The sequence below is a fragment of the Xiphophorus hellerii genome, chromosome 10, assembly GCF_003331165.1.
Source record: "Xiphophorus hellerii strain 12219 chromosome 10, Xiphophorus_hellerii-4.1, whole genome shotgun sequence".
NCBI classification, from domain to species: domain Eukaryota; kingdom Metazoa; phylum Chordata; class Actinopteri; order Cyprinodontiformes; family Poeciliidae; genus Xiphophorus; species Xiphophorus hellerii.
The window spans coordinates 5,987,551-6,013,005 of NC_045681.1; the positions used below are offsets into that span (position 1 = coordinate 5,987,551).

General features: G+C 37.0%; 1 protein-coding gene across 9 annotated transcripts in view; it reads left to right on the plus strand.

Annotated features, from left to right (window-relative positions):
* The first annotated feature begins 996 nt into the window (after positions 1–996).
* Positions 997–25,455, plus strand: part of afap1l2 (actin filament associated protein 1-like 2) — a 58,019-nt gene continuing 33,560 nt past the window's right edge. For 6 of the 9 annotated variants that reach the window (XM_032574292.1, XM_032574299.1, XM_032574297.1 and 3 more), the window contains exons 1-2: positions 997–1,171; positions 21,516–21,644. In XM_032574292.1, the coding sequence (XP_032430183.1) occupies positions 1,156–1,171; positions 21,516–21,644 (145 nt within the window). In that variant the 5' untranslated portion in view covers positions 997–1,155. The remainder of the gene's footprint in view (positions 1,172–21,515; positions 21,645–25,455) is intronic. The other 3 variants (XM_032574293.1, XM_032574295.1, XM_032574300.1) reach the window with 2 other exon arrangements.

Consider the following 25,455-nt stretch of genomic DNA (forward strand, 5'->3'; position numbering starts at 1 on the left):
TTAGGTGAAATTTAGTGGTAGGGTGATGAATAACTTGACAAATTGGGTGGAAACATTGTACTCTCAAACAGAAACGCTGGAGGAGAATGTCAGTAATATTCAGCTCAAGTGCTAAGCAGCAAAACAGCGATCCCAAGCACACCAGCAAGACCGCTATCAGACAATAGTTTATAAATGTGTATAATCTACATTAACCATGTAAATGGAGTTTCCAAAATGTTTCCAAAATGGTTTCCAAAATGTCCAGGGTTTAAATTGCCATCCATGGGAAGCAGTGTTTTAGTTAGTGGAAGGTGCAAACAACTGAGAAAAAGCACAGTGGTTGTTAACCAAGGTCTTTGGTACAGCTTAGCAAAATAACTTTTAAAAATCCTCCGATGAGCACGCCCATCCAGTCTTCCACCTTCTACAAATTTGTGTAGCTTTGTTTTAGACGTTTCTCGTGTTGTTTGTGATAGCATATCTACAGTACATATCATTGTAATTCAATCCATAACAAAATTGGCAGCTAGATATGTGTATTTTTTGTTTTCTTTTTTTGAGAAATAGTCAGTAAAGCAGTGGTCTGCAGACTAAAAAGATATGGTGGCAAAGTTGCGAAATTAGAACCACTGCATGCTTCATTTTATAGACCCCTGTGATTATTGTGCCTTTTGTGATGTCATTAATAATTACTGGTATTTGTCTTCATTGTGTTTTATTTAACAAAACATTGTATCTGACAAGGCGTTAGGAAGCTCTATTTTGTACAAGCTTATTATTGAAAAGTGCATCAGGCAGTGTTCTCTTTAAACTAGATTTTTAATGTTAAACGCTCTTCAACACGTTTTTATCAATGAATGCAGTCGATCAAATTATGGTAAAAACCTGAATGACTCCGATGAGGATCACCACAGTGAGTGAAACGACCGATCTGTTTTGTTTGCTGTCTGGATGGTGCAGACTGGGTGGAGGAGGAGGTGCGGCACAGAAAAATGATTAGGAAGAAGTTGGTGGGAAGCGCTCTGAGTCTGAGTGCAGTTCAGTCTGTCAGCGTTGTGGCTGAGCAGCACCGGGAGGTTTCGGGTCCCATCTTCACTCAGAAACTTTTCGGATTGCTTTTGTTTCTCGTTGCATGTTAGGAGCAAAGCGAGGGCGACGTGCGAACGTTTCTGAATGGAGAAGCACAAAGGTAGGTGGCGGTTTTGTGAGTTTGCATGTAAGCGTTGACTTTGCTGGGTAAATTTAAGTCGAGTCGCGGACAAAGATTTCTCATCAACTCTGTGAAGAAGTGGTAGCGCTGGACTCTCCGCGATTCTGGCCGTAGACTCACAGAAGCAACATGGCATATTTTTACATTTCCGTGCAGTCGTGTGCAGCTGTGCCGCAGCTGCATTTTTTGAAGCGTTTTCAGGTGTGCTGATTGTATTTTGATGGACTTGTCTGCCAAGCTCCGTTCGTTTGGCATCTGCCAACACCTGTCAGTCAAAGTACTCCACTTTATGGTAAGCCGTTTATGTAAATATTCCAAATCCCTATGAGATGGCCAATTTACTAATGGAAGGGACAACACTCCACTAGACCAGGGGTGTCCAAAGTGTGGCCCAGGGACCATTTGTGGCTCCGGAAATTATTTTGTGCGGCCAGTATAGGTAAAGAGTTGTCCTGTCAGTACATAGGGTTGATAAGGAATGCAAATGTTAAACACAACACAAAGTATTATACTTTATATGTTAACAGAGGTTTTTTTAACTTACATTTTAATTCCATAGTAAATAGGATCAGAATTTTTTTTCTGTTTTGAGTGGGCCCGTTTTAATAGTCTTTGGTAAATATTGCAACCGTTTTAAAAGAGAGTGACCTTGATTCTGCTTTGTTGACCTGTATAGAAAATTAGGACTCCGCAAAATTGTGGCAAATTTCTTTTAAAATGGCATACATTCAGGACCTTTTTTTAAAAAATATATTTTTGATCTACAATGATTTATGGGTCTATTTTCTCCAAGAATCAAATTATGTTATTTGTTTCTTTAAATTATTGTGATTCTGCAAAATGTAAAAAAAAAAAAAAAGATTACAATATAATAATTTTTGTATTTTATGCCCAATGAGTACTTTCAACTTTGTGATTTTGGTCCTTATTGCAGACGGGTTCTCACACCACTTCAATACTTTTCTGTACATGCTAAAACACTTTGATTTGTATGAGATTTTTTGCCAGTTAGTGACATTTTCATCCAACTTGTAGGGGTAAAGGTCCTGTTAGCAAGTCAATTATTTGACACAAGACCTACTAGATGGGGCAATGTAACAAGCAATCATAAAAAGTTGCCCTAATTCACAGATTAGTTCACTACTGACTTTCAAATATGCAGACTGCTCAACTAGTTAACATGTAAAGTAGTCAGTTTCTAGAACCTAAATGCTCACTACTTGACTAGTTGTAACCTTTAAGACAAACATCTAAATTAATATGTATTTTAAATTTCTATTTAATGATGAGACGAAGGCAGTTACTGACTCTGCCTTACTAGTAAACTAGCTTTACTAGTTCACTAGTAAGACCAAAAATGTGTCAACAGGTGCCAAAACTACTGTGCATCTTATGGTGCTAGTTGTGAACTAGTTCAGATTAGTTGACTAGTGCACAAATGTAAGAACCAATAGTGAACTCGGATGCAGAATTTGTATAAACTGGTAGACATGTTGGTGTTTATTGCCAACTTGTTAACAAGTATGACATGGTCAACAATTACATTGGTCTAGTCATCAACTAGTGTGTCAAAAAGCCCACAACTTGGGACTGGAGCAGCAATTGGACTTCTACTACTTGCATTAAAATGAGAAGTAATCAAAAGGGTCACCAGTTAGTTTTTTTTTTTTTTTTTACCAGAACAGCTAAATATTAAACTAGTGTTTAAAAATGTTCAACCAGTAGAGAAGAAACCAAAAATAGTAGGACAAAATGACTGTCGATGTCAAGGGTACTTAGTATTTACACAAATGGTTTGCCATACAACTTCACATCAAACCGCTGTTTCTCTTGGAGTACATTATGCATCTCAGTGGGGTTTGCAAAATGGCTTATATTGTGGCCACTGATGAATTCCAAAAGCTCCAAGATCCATTCTCACAGCATTCCTTAAATTCCTGTGGCTATTTGTTCATTAAGGAAAACCAATGGAAATCTAATACTTCCCTATTAACAGTTGAGTTTGGACCAAATGACATTAGAGCCCTTAGTACGCTAGTGCATTTGTACATGTGTATGCAGGAAAGTATTTTGTCATGCTTTGCAGTAATTTCATAAGTTTAAAGTTAAAGGGATCCGTTATGGACCCCCTGCTTGTTCTGGTCCAGATGGGCAGCAGAAGCAACTTCCTCAACCTGGGAACAATAGCCACCAGTCAAACCGAGATGGGATCAGCAAAATTTGAAAGAAAACAGTCTTGCAGCCACATTCCTGTTCACCAGCTGACCGGATTGCTCAGTCTATTTACTCCCACACTCGCTCAGAGTAAATAGTTCATGTTGCAAGAACCCAAAGTCAGAGGGGCTTTGTGTATGTTTTCCTGTGAAGGCTTTTAATTGTCAACACAGGCTCGGTATTGGTCATTGATCTGCTGATCAAATGAGTGAGTAATATAATTTGCCTGGATGAAGAGGTTCCTAGGAAAAGTTATCATATGGAATTGCTAAGCTAATGGATATTAACCTAATTTGTATTGTGTTTTAGCCATGAACCACTTCTGCATCATCTTTTTATTCTGTGATCTACATGTTCTTTACGCCTTTCAAGTCAATTGAACATTGAAGTAAATCCACCAATATTACACCCCAAATCCACATCAACACGTAATAAAAGCCCACAGCGACTATAAACTATAGACTGTTGGAACTAATGCGGGATTGTGGAACAAGTGTGATGTAATGACATGAAACAAATAAAAAGGGAGCACCAGCAAAGCAAAACCATTGGACAATAATCAGTTATCTGTCTGATCTGAGAAACCTGTTGGCCAATATAATCTGGGGCAGATGATAATGTGTTGAAGATGGTACACAACACGTTTTCTTGTATTTAAGGGATTTAATGCTCTTAAATACTCTGAATGAGCACACAGAGCTCACATGTATGTCACGCGTCTTGCTCAAGTAATTGCTGCAACTATTTAGCCACACCCTCTTGGTTTGTAACCCAAGCTGCACAATCAGAAACCAAATACAGACTGTGATCTCTGTGGATTGATTTGAATAATACGAGAAAACTAAGGCACGTACGGTGGGATCATGACTCCGTTTTAATTTTGTTAAATTTATTTATTTTTCTGTTTGTTGAATAGTTGTACTTTCAATCATTCTTCCATTGTCAGTGAAGATTATCTCTGAATTACCACATGCTGTCATCATCACATTTCATTAAAAGATACACTAAAAAAATGAAGGAGAGTTTGCCAGTTTGCGGTAGTTCTTGATGAGGAACTACATTCGGTTCAAGTGATGGCACCTTCATACTGTAATGTTTTTGGTCCTCTTTAAATGGACCAGAGTTTGTCTTGCTAGGACAGGAGTGGAGAACATCTCAACTCTGGTCTGAACAACACAAGCGACCTTACGTCTGCCTTAATAGCTGGGTCTTGTTTCACTTACAAGCCTGGTGTGGCTTACATGATGCTAATCAACTATCTAGTAATATATAGACTATGATTTACAGACATGTTGACATTTAAATCTTTACAAACTGTCGCTTCGTATCTGTGTAACTACAGCAGCAAGTAAGAGTGTTTTTCTGAACTGCTGCATCATCCCTTTCTAAAAGAGCATCTTCCCTTGCTGCTTCTTGTGATGTCGCCCCAACAGGGAGCTGCTGTCACCACATCCTATTGTTCTGTGGCTTAGTTTAACAGTTACCCAAATTAATAAAAGGTTTGAAACAAAACAGGCTGGTAAAATCCTGGTTTAATTTAAACACGTTAACTGACAAACTCTCCCCTCATGTTATTTAATGACATTTTAAGATGGCATTTATATCCCCTAATATTTGAAATGTTACTTTTTGTGTTCACTCGTGTCACCTAAGATATTAAAATTTGCTAACTTAATCATGACCAAAAAAATACAAAAGAACAAAAGCAGAAGAATCTGTAATTAGGCAAATACATTTACACAGCATGGTATATGCTTGCTAATTAAGTCCCAAAACAAGAAGTCCAATATCTCATTGTGCAAGTGCTTGGTTGACACATAGTCACAATTTTAAAAAGAGACGGTCTTCTTCTCAGCAGATGTCATCACCTGAGAGCTAAAGGTTAGAAGGGAACTTTAGCAGCACTCATTTATTGACAGCTGGGCCGTTTGTCTGAGACCAGGGACTGACATTTAAATCTGGGTCAAATTGCATGCGTAGAATTGGAATGTAATTGGTTGGCAGTCAGAGTGACGCTGAAAGTTCTGCACCTGCGAGTCACAGGCTGCAGAGAAAGAACGGGTGTGTTTCAGCTGACGCAAGGAATGGACTGTGCTTGTTTGGCAGCTACAAGCAGCAGCAACACATTAAATCAGACGCTAAGAACTCCAGACAGTTTGTAAAAGAGGTACTGTAAAGGGAAACCTGGGTGATCTCATGTAGGCTGGTGAGAAGGAAAGGACTGTTCAGTAGGTTTGATATGCTCTGTGTTTCTGGAACCTGATTCATGCAGCTGTTTCCTCATAGCGCTCCATTCCCATCCTTTTCTCAGGAAACCAGATGAAATTAGTGAAAGCACCTGCAGTTTTATTTGATCCAACTGACCTCTGTCATGACTCAGGTTTATTGTTGGTTCAGTGTTTTATTGTGCAATTAGAGGCGTATCTGCTGACATTATATAGCAGGACAACCTTCATATTAAAACAGAAATTTAAAACAATAAATCATAAAACCTTGACTTATGATTTTGCACATAAGGAGACTGCATCATTGCTCTTTATTTAGATTTGGATACCTGGACTTATTCAGAATAATTAACAGCTACTGATTTTAGTTTTTAGTTATATTTTCAATTGCATGTTGCTAATACTGCCTTTTTTACTATTCTGCTCTTAGGACAACAAGGTTGTGGTTTTAGTTGCTCTGCTCAGTGCTCACATTGCTAGTCTGCTTCATAGAGCCAAAAAAAACTTCAGTCATCCAGAAAGTTTTTTGGTAGCTTATTTAAATCATTTTAAACTGTATGAATGGTATAATGATGAACTGATTTGGTGTTTGTTAGGTTCTGAAATTATTTAAAGTACTTACCCCTTTAATATTTTACTATTTTTTATTGCTTTAACAAAGCAATATTAACAAAGTCTTTTTTTTGATAGAAAAAATGAAAAAAAAAAAGAAGTCAAGATTAAATTGGCCATGTTCGTTTCTGAGGTACAGCAATTATGTTCGTGGGTCAATTTGACCCGTGGAGTGTTTAATCATGCAATAGTGTCAGAAACCAACAAATTCCTCCAAAACATTTTCGTATCTGATTATTAACTCCAATACTAAACATTTCAATCAATATTTGTGCAATGATGCTTTTTTATTTCTCACAATTAATTAATTGACACCCAGAATATTGCTTAAAACACATTAAGTTGTTTGATGGTTGGTTAAGCCCCCTGTAGCTTTACAAGATGGGGCGAGAAGCATTAGTATTTGAGGCTAAAAGTTTCCACTGTCTGCATTGTGGCTATAATCTTATATCTATTACACAACATAGCAAATCGGCTATTTGCATGCATGAAAGCAGCTGCAGTAAAACAAGGGCTATTGTGCTGCACTTCTAGAAAGGAAAATGCTCATCAGATATGATGCTTACCTATTGCTTCTCAGTATCATGCCAAATTTCTTCTGATGGTGTTTCACTATTATGAGACATGTATTTGGCTTCACTTCAGTCTAGGTTTTATGCTGTGATGTGGCTGGGGTCTGTTATGACTTGGACAAAAATGCCATAGTTCACTTTAGGTGGTTCAAATTGTGCTCATCTTCAGGTGAAAAAAAGTTGGAGAAGCTGTGCAGCATATTTAAGACGGACGTCCAGGCAGGTTAAAAACAACAACAAAAAACCTTAGCAGTATCTTCATAGCAGCTCAGAAGTCCACCACCTTTACGTAACCTGTGCGAGTCTAAACTCAGACTAGGACAAAGGTTAGAGTAGTCCTAAGGGGAAGCTATTCAGAAACCACAGGGAATTTGGTTGGAAAAAAGTGCAATTCAGCGCAGCACGACAACAGAACAGAGTCAGTGGGTCCAGCGGCTTCAACTCGCCATAAACTCAGCAGTGGTAGGCTTAGATGTAGACCATCATGACTGAGAATGAGGTCCTCTGGTTCACTTGTATGTGTGTCTTGGGATGAACTTGCCAACGGGGAGTGAGTTGAGCGTGGGTAATGCAGGAAGCCAAACTGGGTTGTAAAAATGATGAAAAGAAAGACAGCCTTCCTGTTTTATGGGAACGGGGTGCTCTGTGTGAGTTTGGCTCTTTTTGGCCTCGGGGTCTCCTCACTCTTGCTTGTTTTCGACACATCAAACGTGCCTTTGATTACTGGAAACAGTAGCTCCAAACTGGACATGTATTGTGTTTTCCTCTCAGCAGGTTCTCCTTTGACGAGAACGCTGCTCAGAGCAGGATCTTACTCGTAATCACGTACATATGTACCTTTACTGACTTGTTCACTTCCTGCTATCCCTCTAGTTACTTTTCTGTGGGGTGACATCTGATTAGGAAGTTTTTCTTCGGTGGCTAGTTTCGATTTGTCGGCTTGCAGTCTGTAATTTTGTTTTTAAACCAATTGCCGTGGAGGTTTTTAGGCTTCCCCTTTTGTTAAATCTGAAACTGCCCATCAAGGAACAGCGCGTCCTAATTTAAAGGTAGCTGATGTTTTTGTACCTGCACACTCATGCAACATGTGCGTGCTGGAATCTGCAACATTTTGAAAGACGTTTGGAAAAGATGTTAATGGAAGGATGCAGACAGGGTGGTGGATTAGGAAGAGGATTTGGAACCACACTGAGTCTCCCCCGCCTCATGACCCGAGGCTGACAGATTTTTCATTTCTGTCACTTTGTCAGCAAAGAAATTGAGTGGGAGGAAGAGATACAGAGTTGTTTGTTTGCAGCTAAATTTACTGCCACAAGGTGTTCATCAGTTTCTAACAATGTAGAGTGATACAATAACTTCTTGAGGTTGTACAAAGATCTCTAAACATTGATTGCATAAAAAACTTAGATAAATTAGTTCATAATTTACTTTTTTTAAGTTAATCAGACTGTCAAAGAACTGATTGATTTTGTTTGGTGTGTGCGTAAATATGATGAAACGCAAAGATCTGTTTCTGTTAGCTTTTTTTTTATTTTAAAAGATAAGGCAACATCCAATTCTAGAAAAGGAGAAGTGTGTTGAATCAGGAAATGGTAGCTACTAGAAAATATGGATACAAACTTACCCACCGCCATTTTTAGAATAGTAATTCAAAAATAATAATCATTCTGATAAGGCTTATGCAAAGATCCATATTAGTACTGCCTGGAGGACAGTAAAGCTGTTTTACACTGTTTTCTATCTTGCTGTGCATGCTTCCATCTCGTGTTATTTGGGTGTAAAGCATAGAGGGTTTTGTAGGACATCAATTTCCACTCACGTTTGAAGTTCGTGTGCTACTTCTGCTGTACTCCTCTTCTGGAATTGCATGTATATTGGGATCAAGGGTGTGGAATTCACTGTGTTAAATTTTGTCAGGAGAGGTTACATTACTTTTACTGTGTTGACACTATATCTATGTATTTCCATATTGAATTCCATAGTAAAGAAATCCTACCATCTGGCAACTTAATCTCAATACTGCTGCTGTGCACATGTTACAGAATCTTTTGAGTGTTCAAAGAAGCAGGCTCTTAAAAACATCTGGATCTGGAGCCGTGACAACAACATGTGGGGTTTGTAATCAAATTGTTTAGAGGCACAGTAGTTTTAGTGTACATTAGACTTCTGAAATCAAAGAAAGTTGTAATTATACTGCTATTAAGCAAATCCAATGCTAGTAATCCGAGAAATCCAAAAAAAAAATAGCTAACTAAAACTGACACTTTATACATTGCATGTAAATAACTAGTTTCAACTGTGTTTTAAATTAAACTGCAAAATTGTAAAGTATCAGGTCATCTTTCACCTAACACTTTGAAAGTGTCAGGAAGCTTAAAAATAAGTAAAAATAGGTCATTGCTTAAAACCTCAACTCGATAAGAGTAAGTATTACAGGCTGATTTGTGCAAACAAACAAGATGGGTTCTGCAATTTTGACCTCAGTAATCACAGTTGTCATCTTCAAACGAGTTGACTACCACTGAGGCGTTATTTTCATATTGAGGTGTAATTTTCATATTAAAGAGCACAGTTTTTAAGTCCTTTCTGTGATCTTTCATTAGCTAAACAAAGACTGTTTGGTCCTCCATAATCATATTTTTTTTATTAATAACAGAAATATATTAAACATCAGTGCCAAATTAAGCTTTGTTTTTACAATTTCAAAAAATAAACTGGAAAGTAAAAAGTAGTTCTTAGGAATTAATATTAGCTGTTAAAATTAAACATATAATTTATTTTGAGACATTTTTTACACTTTGAGTTGTGAAAAACTGTGTCATTTCTTCTGTTACTGCCTGTGAGTCGTAGTTCAGCTTAGATCTAAAGATAGAACCTGAGCTGAATAAAGGAGATGATTCAAAAGCTGGAACAGAGGAAGAGTAAACAAAACTAGAAAATTTCGGAAGAAATTTAGCCGGGGCCTGCCAAGGCGTGCCCGTCGGTTTGGGCCCGGCGTTGTCACGCTACAAATTAGCATCGATGCTAAAGAACGCTGCAACGTAATCAATAGCATGTGGAGAATCACAAGAACGTTAAGTAAGGTGGACGTGCACCATTCAGTAAGATTTAAAATTTTCTCAAGGCTTTTATTTTGGAAGTTTTGTTAAACTTCATTTGAAAGGGCCAAACTAATCCCATGCGTAATAGTTATTGGGTTAAAATAGTTATATAATGCTCAAAACACAAGTAGTTGATGTAAAAATATTAAAGGCTTTTATTTTGAAATGTTTGTTAAGCTTCATTTCAAAGCGCCAAACTAATCCCATGTTTATCAGTGCTTTGGATAAAAAATTCACATAATGCCCAAAAGAGCAAATACCTGATGTAAAATTGTCAAGGCTTTTAATTTGAAATTTTCAGTATGCTTCATTTCAAAGGGCCAAACTAATACCATGTGTAACAGTGCTTTGGATGAAAAAGTCAAATAAAGCCAAAAAGAGCAATTACATGATGTAAAAATATTCAAGGCTTTTATTTTGAAATTTTCATTAAGCTTAATTTTTATTGCCCCAATAAACCCATGTCTAATAGTCATTGGGTAAATCAGTTATATAATGCTCAAAACACAAGTAGTTGATTTAAAAATATTAAAGGCTTTTATTTTGACATTTTTGTTAAGCTTCATTTCAAAGGGCCAAACTAATCCCATGTGTAATAGTCATTGGGTTAAATCAGTTATATAATGCTGAAAACGCAAGTAGTTGATGTAAAAATATTAAAGGCTTTTATTTTGGAATTTTTGTTAAACTTCATTTCAAAGGGCCAACCTAATCCCATGAATAACAGTCATTGTATAAAATCAGTTATATAATGCTCAAAACAGCAATAATCTCATGTAAAAATTCTCAAGGCTTTTATTTTGAAATTTTCAGTATGCTTCATTTCAAAGTTCCAAACTAATACCATGTGTAACAGTGCTTTGGATGAAAAAGTCAAATAAAGCCAAAAAGAGCAATTACGTCATGTAAAAATATTCAAGGCTTTTATTTTGGAATTTTTGTTATATTCAAGGCTTTTATTTTGAAATTATTATTATGCTTAATTTTAAAGTTCCAAACTAATCCCATGTGTAACAGTTACTGAGTTAAATCAGTTATATACAGCCCATAGCAGCAAGTAGTTCTAAAGGCCAGTTCAGTCCTGATCTGTTTCAACTGAGCGTTCCACTATAGATAGAACTACAGTGATGCGTATTTGTAGTCCTAACCAGCAGCCAATAGCCTCTTGAGTTCCGTTGCTATGTTAAATAAGTTTCACACCAAGGTGTGAACTGTTAGTGACAGAGCCTGAGACAGCCTAGAAAATCCTGTTGCATGACTTTGCTCTGAAGCACCGTGACAGAAAACCGTACGATCTAGATAAATTTCGAAAACATTTTACCGGAGCAGACATGCGTATCAATGTCAGGACCGATTTTGATACCAATCGTGCGATATTTGTGGCCGTGATGGCGATTTCAAAATTATTTTGGGGTGAAAAAGTTCTCTTGATTTCTCACTCTAATCAGTGAGGGACACACTCTAATTTTAGGAAAAATGAGAAACTTTGGGTCGCTTAGAGACAAATTGTGGACAAACCGTAATTGGTATCGACGAGCCGTCTTCACTTTCGAAGAGATCACAGACGTATCTACAAAATGAAATTTGAATGGCATTTCTACGTGAATTCGTGACGACACAGAAAATCCTCAAAAATAGGGTATTTCTAGGATTTTTCCCATTGACTTATAATGGGGTTTTTTTCGTAGTTTTTTGCGAATTATGTCGCCATGTTAACCCCGAATCCCACCAAAAGTAATAGCTCCAATGGCGTGAATTTTCTGCACGTTTTGATACCTCATTTGTAGGTGTGTACGCAGCGGTACGAGCCGCATTAACGGTTACGGATGAAAAATAAAGAATTGGGAGAATAGCAATAGGTTCCTGCCATTGCTTTGCATGGCAGGCCCCAACAAATATGAAAAAGATGGTGGCAGACTCCACAACTGATAGCCATCATTTTATTTATAGGCGGTTTCTTTGGCATTCGGAGCTGCCGTTTCAAAACAAATTTGAAAGGGAAACCACGTTCTTATTTGGATGCCGCTTTGACCAAATTCAACCGTGAAGTAGTAGCCCAGATATTTTGAAAGATGGCTCTGTTAAAAGCACTAAAATTTATAAAATATTTCTAATGTTCAACTTTGGATAGTTAATTAAAGAAAGCTGATTGAGAATTTGGCTGCGTTCACACTGCAGACTGAAATGACCCTGTGGTGGATGCTCCTCCCACCACCACATCGTGTTAGTATTTTTTCTTTATATTACATTACAGTTTATACGTTTAAGTTAGTTATTTCATTTAGACATATATTTTCTAATGGGTGCACACTTTATTTAATGTCTGTCTGAATGGTTTATTTACACTTGTCTTTTGTTTGAGGTGCTGCTGAGACAAACCAGCTGGAGGAGGAAACCTGGAGCATACCATTTGTTTTTGAAAGACTGAAGGGGGAAGACTTGTTTCAAGTTGTTTTTATTTAGTTAATTTTGTCACTTAAATATTCACTTATTGTTTCTGCTAAGTAAGAGTTAGTTTTGCTTTATTTATTTCATAGAATGCTTTAGTTAATTTTGTATTTATTTGTTCTTTTGTTATGTCGTGCCTCCCTCATGTGGTAGATTTAGGTTACTCCACCCCTATTTAAGCAGCCTTTTGTTCTTTGTTGGCAGGTCAGTTTGGTTTGTGTTCAGTTAGAATTCAGTTGACCTCAGTCAAATTGGGCCCAAAATTGTTATTTATTCTTTGACTTATTTTTGCATTAAATCTTTATGTTTTGTTTGCTATTTTGGAATAATTAAATTGAATTTTTGCTACTTTGAACATTTTTTTGTCCTCGTTTGAGTCTGGTCCCTCACAGTTGGTGTCAGGAGTGGGACCCAATTTCCCCCTTCAATCCACCATTGTGACTAGCCGACTGCTCCATCAGTCCAACTGCCAATGGATGACAAAGACTGCAGTTCTTCATGGTTTCCGATTCCGATATCTTGTCAAATCGGATTTTTTTTTTTTTGCCGGGGCCGTTCACGCTGCCACACATACTGTATGCGACCTGTATGTGTTCTGCAGTCTGAACGGGCAAAGGACCTGAAAGTGTCCCGCATGCGCAGTAGAGGGCGCAATAGCCCTCTACTGCGCGTTCTCAGAGTTCTGCCAACCGCCATAAAGAGAAGAAGAGCTCAGTGTTTGCGGAAGTAAACATGGATGCTAATGGTGGAGCATAGCTTACATATTTGAAGTTGTTGTCCAACCGGAAGTAGCATATTAACAACTTAATCTTCACTATAGTCCGTCGTGGTTTTTGTTATACGTCTCGCTTGCGCGTATCCAGGCTCAGAATAGTGAGATTTGTCCAGTATCAGTGACGTTCAGTTCGGATGAATGTCACCTGAACGTTGGGTCGCATTTGAATTGGATACGTATCGGATCTCCAAGTGGCCTGGGTCACATTGGAAAAGAATCCGACCTGTGCTGTTCAGACTGTCATGAAAAGATCAGATACAGGTCGCTTTACGTGAAAAAAAAAAAAAAATCGGAATTGGGTCACTTCAGCCTGCAGTGTGAACGCAGCCTTAGTACCAGTGAGAGACAAGTGTCCGGCTGCAGCAGTAAACACTCATGAAATTTGTGAGAGCATGAACTCTGCCTGCTATGAAAGTGTGATTCTTTTTGCATGTACTGTATATGTAAACCATATGTTACTTTCACAAACTTTTGAGAAGAGTTTTTTTTCAAAGGGGAATTTCTGATGTGGTCAATTGCGCCTTGCTATAAACATAACATTAAAAATACATTCATGAATTTCCAAGTTACTACAACATGTTATTAAAAAATATGATGTCTTATAAAAATTACAGGGAATGTTGTTGCTAAAATAGAGGTGCTTCTCAATAAATTATAACATCATTGTTTTACTAATTTATAATTCAGTGTAACCCTCCTGTTATGTTCGTTTCTGAGGTACAGCAATAATATCCGTGGGTCAATTTGACCCGGGGAGTGTTTAATCATGCAATAGTGTCAGAAACCAAAAAAATTCCTCCAAAACATTTTTGTATCTGCTTATTAACTCCAATACTAACCATTTCAATTAATATTTGTGCAATGATGTTTTTTTTATTTCTCACAAATAAAAGATCAATGATGACAACTTACTCATTTACTCATTTGGACATAAAAAATGGAAATTAAATTTTTTATGTCCATTAAAAAACAACCTAGACACAAAAAAAACTATAATTTCCTTGAAATTGATCTTTGGTAAAAAAAAAAAAAAATTATATAAATTTTTTTTTTTTTCAATGGGTGATCTTTATAACTGAACTTGAGACACACATACTGTTCTGGGTCAAATTAACCCGCTGATTAAAATCAAGACAAATGAGTCATGCAGAGAGTATTTATGTTTCCCTCCACTTCTGCTGAGTGTCCACTCAGCGTGGGTGGAGTTTGTCCACGGGAACAGAAAAGGTTCCCATCAAAAGTTGTATGAACACCTGCTTTCTCGCGGTTTCCTAGTGAAGTAAAGAGAGTAGTGAGAAAGTGGGCTTGTGTGTGTCGGCGTGTGCACACCTGTGTGTGGTGGGGTGTGTTTGTGTGTGTGTGGTGAAATATGGTTCATAGCTGCAAGGAAACATATAGAATTTTACAATTTCAAAAAAATTTTTGCACTTTAACTTGACTGCTGGGTCAAATTGACCCGAACAGTATCTGTGTAAAAAGTAGACGCGGGGGGGTTGCAAATGTGTAAAATGAATACATTTTCAATTTATATGCAGCGTGCACCTATTAAGACAAATAGAAAAAGTTTCATGCAAAAAAAATACTTCCAACTATTTAAAAAAAAAAAACTTCTTTAAATAACTTTAAAACGGGTCAATTTGACCCGTTTTAAAGTAACAGGAGGGTTTAAAAGTGATACTCGTACAGTTCTGGAAAAAACGTAGAGCCCACTGCACTGAATCCCATTGAAAACCTGGTTATTCCACCAAATATTGATTTCTGAACTCTTCCTGAGTTAAAACATTAGTATTGTTGTTTTTATGAAAATGTATTTGTTTTCTTTGCATTATTTGAGCTCTGAAAGCACTGCATCGTTTTGGTTATTTTGACCATTTCTCATTTTCTGCTAATACATACAAAATTTTTTGCTTGGAATTTTGAAGACATGTTGTCAGTAGTTCATAGAATAAAAAATAATGTTAATTTTACTCAAACATATACATATAAAGAGTAAAATCAGAGAAATTAGTAATTTCAAGGTGGTCTCTTAATGTTTTCCAGAGTTGTATATAAACTCCAGCCACATGTCATGTCTTGTGAATCTCTTTAAAATTTCAAACTGGCTTTCCCTCACAATCCTCTCCATGTCATGTTGTCTCTGTGACTGATCCTTTTTTCACACATTATTTTCCTTCCACTCAACTTTTCATGTATATTATTGTGTACCGCATGCTGTTAAAAGCCAGGTTCAAGCGGTGGCTAGTCAATCACACAAAGATGAACAAAGTGGTCATGATGATAGTCTTCTGTAACATGGCATAAAATTGTTTTTAATATTGGCTTTACTTAATGTAATAAATTATCTGATGAAAATTCATTTTCATTTTATTTTATTCATTAGCGATAAGGCTTAATCACAACAAATGGCAGAAGTAAGAATAAATTTAACTTGTAATCTAAGTTAAATAGATGTTAATATTATTCTAATGTACATAAATAAACTATTCCTGTATTTGTTGTATGCATATATTCTGTTCAGCATGATGCTTCGAAGGTTCTTGCAATAATGTACTGACTCCAGTTAATAATTAATTTAATAATTTAAGTAAATGAAATATATGAAGTTTGAAATTAGAAGTTATTTTCTCATCCAATTAGCTTAATGGATATAATTGTCTCCCACATTGTTTCAGTTTCTTCCTTGTTATGGATAATCAGTTAACTTAAATTGAAAAACCAAAGGAAAAAAAAGACTGTACAAGATCATTCAAGAATTACATTTCTTCATATTTCAGAACGTTTTATGTGATGGTAAAGTGTTTCACTTTGTTCTAGACATACCCATGATGAAAAATATTGTCTTCTCATAAGTGAGGCTTCTGTTTTGCAATGCTAAAATTTTACAAAAAAAAAAAGTTGGTCTGATATTAGACTGGAAACAAAGCGTTGACCTGTAATGTCCGTAGCAGCTCTTATCTTTTACTCTATCTTTTGCTCTGCATGTCCTCTTCTTTAATACAGTTCATTCAGTACTGACAACAACCTTTTACTGTCATCTATCTGATTCCAGATTTATTTCATCTTCAGGATTCTATGGCAATGAGATCAAAACACAGCTTGAATGAATCAGCCATGTCAGCAGCCCAGTTTTACCCTGCAGTTGAACCCGTCACGATTCGGTGGAAAGGTTTCTCCCTGCCAATAGAAATCAAACACCAATCAACACAGTGTTTGATCTTTTATTCAGTCGCTGCCATCAGATGATAATCCGCTACTTATTCTGGAACAACAGCTTGCTGGAGGAAAGCGATCCGATGTGGCGTTGGTTGACCCCCGCAGGAAACGTTACATGCTGATACATGTTTTTAAAGAGGTTTAAAAACCCAATTATTTCTACTGCACTGTGGCCTTCCACTTTATAAACTACAGACAATATTATGCATAAAACATTTCCTGTGAAAATGTATAGGCAACCTTATTTAACGGGTCATTCACTGTTTATTTAAATAAATGCAAAAACATTGGGAGCATGTCAAGGCACAGTGGCTTATTGTTTTGTTATTGTAATAGCTGTTGAACTGATTAGTTGATTGATCTCTACTCCATTTTAATTGGTTGCAGTGATGTACTTTCAACTGTTTGTCAAAAATGAAAGATGAAAGAAAAAAATGCAGAATATTTAATGCAGTTTTTGTCTTTTCAACACCTGAATCGTGCACAAACACAAATTGCTACAAACATCTACAAATTCAACCATTTCTACTTTACCATTACTCTGAAATTGACGATTTTTAAAATTTATATTGTATAGATTAAAAAAAGTTGTTTAGCTGCAAAGATGTGCTGTAAAACTGCGGTTTTCCTCATGCCTGCTGAAGCAGAAGCTTCTTCAGTCCGTGTTAGTCCAAACTTCACTACCATCCAATCATTTTGATGTGAAGTTTGGTCACTGTTGGTTGCAATTCTCCTTCTTGTTTCCACTTCCCATTTAGACGAACTGAGGTGTTGCTGTCAACACCTCAGTCGACAGCAGTTAGAAGGTGTGGTGATTTGATGCACTGTTGGTTTCACATCTTATTTTAATGCGAATTCTGTTTATTTTAGCAACATTGTAAATATATTTAGCTGGTCCTAACTGTTAATCTTGTGGAAAAAAAAACACAAAGTTTAGATTGGGAGATTTTATTAATTTTGTATTAATTAATTATCTTAGAACTAAAACCAGAATCAAAGTGACAAAAACAGCTTGCCATACAGCAGCAGGACCGAGTTGCGTGCAAAATAAAACCTAGCTATAACAGTAGTTGGTCATAAGAGTTAAACATAGAGCTTCTATAAGAATCGAAACTGGAAAAGGAAATTGTTTTGCAGTTGCATGAAGTCAGCCTGCTTCCGTTTTAAAGTAATTTCTGGTGCCAACATTAAGAAAAGGCAGTTTTTTTGCACTCGATAACATGATTTCTTTTAGTTATCCACAAACTGTGTTGAAAGTTTCATTTTTGAAAAGCCTGCTGTGACTGTGAGTCATGGGATTTGTAAACAGAAACTGTCCTATCATTTTTTTTTGGGGGGGGGCAAGTAGGGAGTACCTGGGAAAATGAGTTCACTGATAAAGAAAATGCATGGAAAGTGCAAACAGAACCTTTTATGAAAGTGTTTTTAAGTTGACTTCAGCATTCAGCTGCAAAGAAAGGAACACAAGCTTATTTGCAACTGTTTCCAACATCTGCACCACATCCCAAAATATGACTGTGATTCACAGAGTCGAGGAAGTGTCCCAAACAGACCTCAACCAGCTGCTCCAGGCTGGAAATCTTACATCTCAGCTGCTTCTCTTGCATCATCGAGTTGAAGCCGTTGTTATGGAATTACATTATTTTATTTGACTCTATTCCCATTCATTTTTTGGTACCAACACAGGGAAGTACACGGTAATGAAAAGTGTAGGCCTGAGAAGAGAGAAGATTGAGAGATGATGTACGGATAAGAGGAAAAACTGCAAAATGATCCCAGTTTCTGTTACAAAATTACAAAAATAAGCAAAGCCAAACGATGAAAAATTATTTGAGATCAATTCTACTGTCTCTATTATCTGTTTCTTTGCTGAAATGTTGTTCTATCCACTTAGGTTGTGTCTTTTTATGGCACTTCCTGCATCTGTGAGACATTCTAACAGGACTCTATTAAGGATATATTTACCCCAGATAGGTTTGTTTATTTAAGCTTTGAAAAGAATGTCTGTGATTCCATTTGGTATGGAAGCTGCCTTTCCAAAATCAGAGGCCTTGCCTCCTTTATTTGATTTAAAACCTGAAGCCTCTCAGAACTGGAAATTCAGCTAACGTCCTTACAAGACCTCCTTGTTCAGCTGATGGTCAAATTAAAGGAATGATGGGAAAACCTCGAGTCCAATTCCTGAGCTATTTTTGAACTAAAGGCCATCTTTGAGAAGAACATTTTCACATAGATAATTGGTTTTACTTCTATTTTTGTGCCCAGCTTTAATTAAACAAAGTGAATAGAAACTCATTAGCCACAGGTTTTAATTGCTTAACACAAATAACGTGCAAACAACGAGCGTCGTTGCTGAGAAGCGATTAGCTGTAAGGAAATCTAACTGCTAGGGTGACATTAACATGATGTAATCATTAGTGTTGGCCTGAGGATAAAGAGGATTGTCTTTTTCGTTTAAGGTTGCAGCGTGATTGAAGTAATGAGTCCAACTTAATTGAAAACAGACTCAGCCAATATAGCACAAAACATTTAATATACAATAAGGGGTTAAATGTGCTCAATAAAATAAGAATAATTCCTTCTGGAATTACAAAAAGATTCTGATTTGATGTTTTGCTAAACTTGCCTAAAAATGAAGCCATTGAATACTGCATACTTTAAAATAAATCCTGACAAAATTGAATTGATTTTGTAAATCTGCAAGCTCATCACCATTACAGTAGGCATATGTGTGACAAAAGTAAACAAAAGCATGGTCATGCGGAATAAAGTAAATCAGGAAGTCCAACCGCAGCAACACGGAAGAGAAATTCTGCTTTGACATCCTGTACAGTCGCTAAAACACAAATAATTGTATGATTTCACTCGTCGTTAACAGGAATTTGGTATTTAATTCCCACTTGCTGGGGTTTTACCATGTATTTGGTGCAGCAGCTAAAACTCCCTGCAGTAGTCCGTCTCTCTGAAGGTCTCTCTGGTTCCCTTTGGCCTCCCTGCAGGGGTGAATTGTTTGTGCTGAGAGGCTGCGGTCACTCGCTGCATGTGCGTCAGGCATCTGGCCAAACCGAGGCTCAGAGAAGACAGGCGGGCTGCAGACCTCCCTGTCCTGTCAGCTGACTCCGTTTCCCAGGGTCCTCGGATGCAAAAGGCCATCTGAGTCAATCTCTGCAAACACACAAGGAGGAGAGACTGGAAAAATGTTTAGATTTATGTCCGGTGGCCAAACACTAACTGAAAAACAGTTCGAATCGCACATAGAGACTTTTGCAATCATGTTGCCAACACACTAATCTGTTGTGTGCATAAATAATTTTTTTTCCAGAAACATTGCTTCTGGTAGCTTCAAGAATTGTCTTGTCATTTCCAAGAGGCAAACTTTTGCTGAGATCTGACGCCTTATTCTTCAAAATATTCCTTCTTGTACTTATTTAGGAAGGAGAGTTCATGAACATACTCCCAACCCCCTCTGGGCTTAGTGATTAGTCTGAGCCGGAAGAAGCCACTAAAATGAGATATTTGACTGTTTTAACAGAGTTCAACAAGGCAGGAACAGCTTTCAGTCCTTGTAAAAGATTCTTGCTTTATGTCGGGTGAAAAGTCAAGTTCTTGAGAAGTTGAGTTGTATTTTCAATTTCTGGTTGAGTAAAGTTATTTAGTAGAATCTCTACTAGTGAAATGTCACGCTTTTGTGTTGCATCTTCAGACTATAATAAATTGCATCAAAATTTTGAGGCCACATTTGCTTCAAAATATATACGACATACTCATGAAACTGTAGTGCTAACAAAAAGTTCACACTTTTAGCTGACTTATTAAGCTGTCTTTAGTTCGCACATGGCTTCAGTTATAGAGAATGTAATTTAACGTAGATAAAGCTCATCTGTTCTCTCTCTTCCAGACATTTGCTCATTTTCATCCTTTATTAAAAGCTGAAATTTGTGCAAAACGTTCAGGAGAATGGGCAGAGTCAGCGCGGCTTACATAGTATGTGGAAGCCTTAAGAGTACAGTGGATACTTTGTATTTCTAGGGGTTATAAATACTTGAGAAGCCCTCTAAAAAGCCTACAATTGCTTATTTTATTAGTTAAAATTCCAAATATAACTTAATATACATTAATACACAGAGTGGAAATGATCTTGGAACTACTGCAGAAACTAATATCAATGGTCGTCCAGTTCTGCTCTCTTAGGAGTAAAGCCAATCAATCAAGAGAAATAAGTGGTGCTCCTGGATTTCACCTAGAGAATGTGAGTGGACATCTGAAGAGGATTGTGGACAAGATATGTCTTCTCAATATCCATGTGTGGGATGTTAATATACTAGAGATTAGTTTAGGCAACCCGGTTTCACCCAAACAGATTTCTATTTGTTTTTCTCAGCTAAAGTGTACAGGGTATATTTCACTAAAGTTGCTTGAAATCCTTATTTTTGGTGTATTTTGCTCCATTCCAAAAATCCAGCATCTTAGCAGGGGTTAACTTAACATTTTGAATTTTAAATCACCACATTCCTTCTTACAAATACCTAAAAGTCCTTTAGTAAAACTTCTCCTCTGTTACCCGCCTTATGTCTCTTGTCTTGCTGAGGAAGTTCTCTCGCTCTGAGGCCCACTGAAGCGAGGGGGCTTATTCATGAAGCCAAGAGACAGTGAAGGGAAATACAAAGAACTCCCTGCACACAGCTAGTGAGGGCAGCGAGCTCAGCGCTGACCCCTAAAGGACGTGTGTGGGCTTCACCCAGACAGGCTTAGGCTCCTCCCCCTCTCTGAACTTGACCTTTTACTGGAGTCCCCTAAACAAGCACGAAACAGACTTTCACTGTCAATGGAAGCAGACAGAGAGAAACGAGATCAATGGCTGCCAGAAGAAAACCTCAGAAGAGTTTCTCCCATGTAAAACTCTGGCACGAAACATAACATTTAAGAAGCAACAAAAATTATCTCAGTTTTAAGTGAAATATTCTTTAAATGATTGCCAGGAAACGTATGTGTTTCCTCATTGCGTTCCTTTTTCTTGTGCAATGTGGAGACTGTGATGGACGTGTCCTTAAATCACTGATGCAAGACCAAACATTCCCATGCCAATCAATGTGCAGTAAGGTTTAAAGAAGTTTTTGTTTTTGCTGTAAATCTGAATTCCTGCTGTCTGTCTGGGCTTTTCAGTGCTGGACCAGCTCCTGATGGAGCTTCACCGCTTCCTGCTCATCCTGGACAGGGAGACTCTGAGCGGGAATGCCATAGTCCAGAAGGGATTGCTGTCGGATCTTCTGCAGTCCTACAGAACCTCAGGTGGTAAGATGAAAAAATATTACAGAGTGTGCTTTTCAAACATCTTTATGCATTAATAATAGCAAAAATACAGAGTTTTATATAGTCCTAATAAGTGAAACAACAGCTAATGACTTTAATTCAGACTTTAAAAGGTAAAAAAAAGAACAATCTACTTCAAGATCTATTTACTCGCATCTAAAAATCCCCACTGTATTGCTTGTAGATGCAGAAAACCTCTAAACACTGTCAGACTTTATCGGTTTCGATACGGAAGCCTCTGGATGCCTTTCTTGCTTCTTATCCAGGAACTGATCTTAATGGATGTTTTTGTGACAAATCTACATATATTTTGGGCCAAATAAAGACAGAAATGAAAGGTTTAAAAAAAAAAAAGAGCCTGGTCTGTTCTACCACCAGAGTTAAAAAAAAATAGCTATATTGGAAGCAAAAATATTTAGAGGAAGGGAAACTTGGCCTATTTTTGTTAACAGATAACAAAAACTTATCTATTTGAGTCAACCAAGTGCAAAATAGCAGTTTAGTGTTGCATAGTTGCTTCAAAGTTTCAGCATTTTTTTTAAAATAAAGGTGATGACAACAACAAATATGTAATTTTTTCTGAAGATTAAGTCACAAAAGTCATCAGTATGAGCAGCTTGAGAAAGCAAGGTGAACAGAAAATTACGATATGAGTGGTCCGAGAATATTGCCCTGAGGAATCCCACATGTTCTTTGTCTGGTCTCAATTATATTTGAAAAAATTAGATTAAATAGTCACAGTGTGCCAAGTAATATTTTAACTAATTTAGATTGGTGTTGATTTTTAGTTATAAATCCAGTGTACTTGGTCTTGGTCGCTAACGCTAGCAGCTAACAAAGCAAAAATAAAAACTCACAAACTGTTTGCTTGTTAAGATTTTCTGAGCTTACGATGCATCTCAATATAGTAGAATATTATTGAAAAGTTAATTTATTACAGTAACTCAGTTATTACACCTTTATCTTTATCAAACCTTTATCTGTGTATTTCTGCAGCTGATGAAAACATGACATTTAATTTCTAAGGACACTTCAGAATTAAATCGTAGCATAATGTAATGATTTTTCTGGTTAATACAATCACAAATAATGGTGTCATCATTGTTCTTTTTAGCTAATAAATGATGATGTTCAGATTCTTTGCAAATGCCCAGTTCTTTACGGAGTCAAAAAATAGATGTACATGGGAGTAATCCCCACTTTGTGGTAGGAGAATGCAGCAGTAGTATTTGCCTTTTTTCTGCTTTTGCTATCAAAATAACTGTTTCTTTCTCTTTTATTACAACTATCGCTATTGCAACTCTTCCTAAATAAGTGCAAAGCATGTTGATGTATATTTCTTACTCACTGGGTTTGAAATTCAGCATGAAAATGGTGGAGCTACTGGTGGGAAAATGTGATTTTATGTTGCACTTATTTAATGTGCTTCAAAAAGGAATTGGATGTAAAATAAATCAGATTTCTTGTTGGCCTTTTTGTTTTAAGGAGCCATATCTTTCAGTTTCTCTCCCCGCTGGGTTGAAAAAGCCAGTCGAACTTAGCTCTGGATCTTTCTCAGAGACTTGCCCTCTAACAATCACACAAACAGTCATGATTTTCCATGTTCAGGTCTTGGACTCCTCTCGCCGTACTTCCTCTTCTGGCTCCAGGCTGTATCATTTTTCCAAAGCTGCATTTATCCTCTGGGGGATGCTCACTTCCTTTGCAAAGGAGCTTATAAATAGCCTTTCAACTCTGTTCCCTTTAAAAACCTGTTTTCACTGTACAGGCAAAACATCGTTTTATTCTGCTGCTGTTTGGTTTCACCTCACGGTATCAGTTTCAAAGGAGACGCTTGGTGAGAGTTTCACCCCAAGGTTGGAGTTTTGTTTGATTTCCTCTCGGGGTAAAATCTTACTCAGCTCAAATATGTAGTTCAACCAAACAGCTTCCCTCAACAACTGGGCTGCAGCTTCGTGATCAGTTCCCAGAACACGTTATAATAGCCAGCTTTGCTGTGCTGCAACCTCAAGGTTTGTTGTTGAAGACAGAACATTTACTCTGGCCGTTTATGTGGTAAAGTTACGAGCGTTTTATAGTTCGTCCACCATGTACATATTTCTTTGTTACAAAGTTTCATCATCTAAACCACTATTAGAGCACACATACAGGTCAAGTTAACCCTTTGCTGCAGATATTCCAGCAATGATTAAAAAACAGATTTTTGTTACCCTGTATTAATTTTTAAAAAATGATATTATTTAAAATGCCACACAGTTTATAACATTTTGCATTAAACTAAAGCTTAAATAGAGGCTGAATGAGAGCAAGATTAGTGGAGACCTTTAATGTGTCTGGTTTATCTGGTTTTGAGCTTTTCAGTTTTACTTGAAGAACGTCACGGCATCCACGTACCACATGTCAAACTCGAGGCCCGCAGGCCAATCCGGCCCATAACAGCTATTTTTGTGGCCCACAAGACTCTCAAGGGCTTAAAAAATAGAACTTCAAAATAACAGTTGTGTGCTTAAATATTATTTTATCAGTCAAATCAAATCAGCTTATTGTTGCATGTGTCAAACTACATCAAATGCAGAGAAAGCTATAATATTTTTAACAGTTTTTTAATAGGTAGTTTTATGAATACATTTCCACAGACATTCATGATCTTGATATGGCAAAGTAAAAATGACGTTGACTGCTTTATGCTAATAAAATGATTCTGTTGTGATTATTAAAGTAAACTCCCTCGCTGACAAAAAGTATTTAATCACCAACCAGGTTTGGTACACATCCTGTCTAGTGATGAGTATATACTGTATATATTAGGACTACGCAAACCCAAAATGAAACCCATCTCAATCTACATCAACATCTGCTACCGCAGTCTAACAGTAATCTTCTATGTCTGATGCCTTTTAGCGATTGCATTAAATCAATCAACCAGATTTCAAATTCAATTCAAATTCAATTAAAAAATACTTTATTAATCCCAAAGGAACATTTACTGTTGTTGCAACTCATTAATTCTTCAGAGTTATTGTAAATCGTCATGGCTTTCGGCAGGAAAGATCTCTTGTAGCAGTCTGTATTCCAGTAAATCTGAAGAAGCCTCTGACTGAAGTTACTCTGCTTTCCCAAGACAGTCTCATGAAGAGGATGATATTATTTGCTGTTCATTCTGAGAATTTTTCTTCCTATAGAACAGTGGTGCCCAAAGTCGGTCCTTGAGGGCCGGCATCTTGCATGTTCTAGTTCTCTCCCTGGTTTAACGCACCTGGATCAAATGATGGCCTTAAATGGCCTAAGAAGAACATTGAAATGCTGAAAAGGTTGTTACTACCACCAGGGAGAGAACTAAAACATGCAGGATGCCGGCCCTCGAGGACCGACTTTGGGCACCCCTACTATAGAAAGTGAGTTTTTCCTCTCCACTGTCGCCACATGCTTGCTCAAGGATTTTGACTTACTGCAAAAAAAATGTCTTGGATTTATTGGATGGATGACTTTTTACCAGTTCTTTCTAAATGATAGCTGATTGCACTATTTTATAATTCCAACTGAACTGGACTATCAGTTCGATAGAACTCAATTTCTATGTAATGTGTATACCTACCTTGAGATTATATTTATTATGATTAAGAAATATATGACTAAGGGGAATTTAATTATAATTTTTTGACTGCTGGAGGCTCCTAAAACTGCCAGATAACATCGTAGCTCCATTTGTTATACTTCCTGATCTACATAAAACAACTCCTTACAAATCACATCATTGATATTACATAAATCACATAAGCACATTATTTACAAA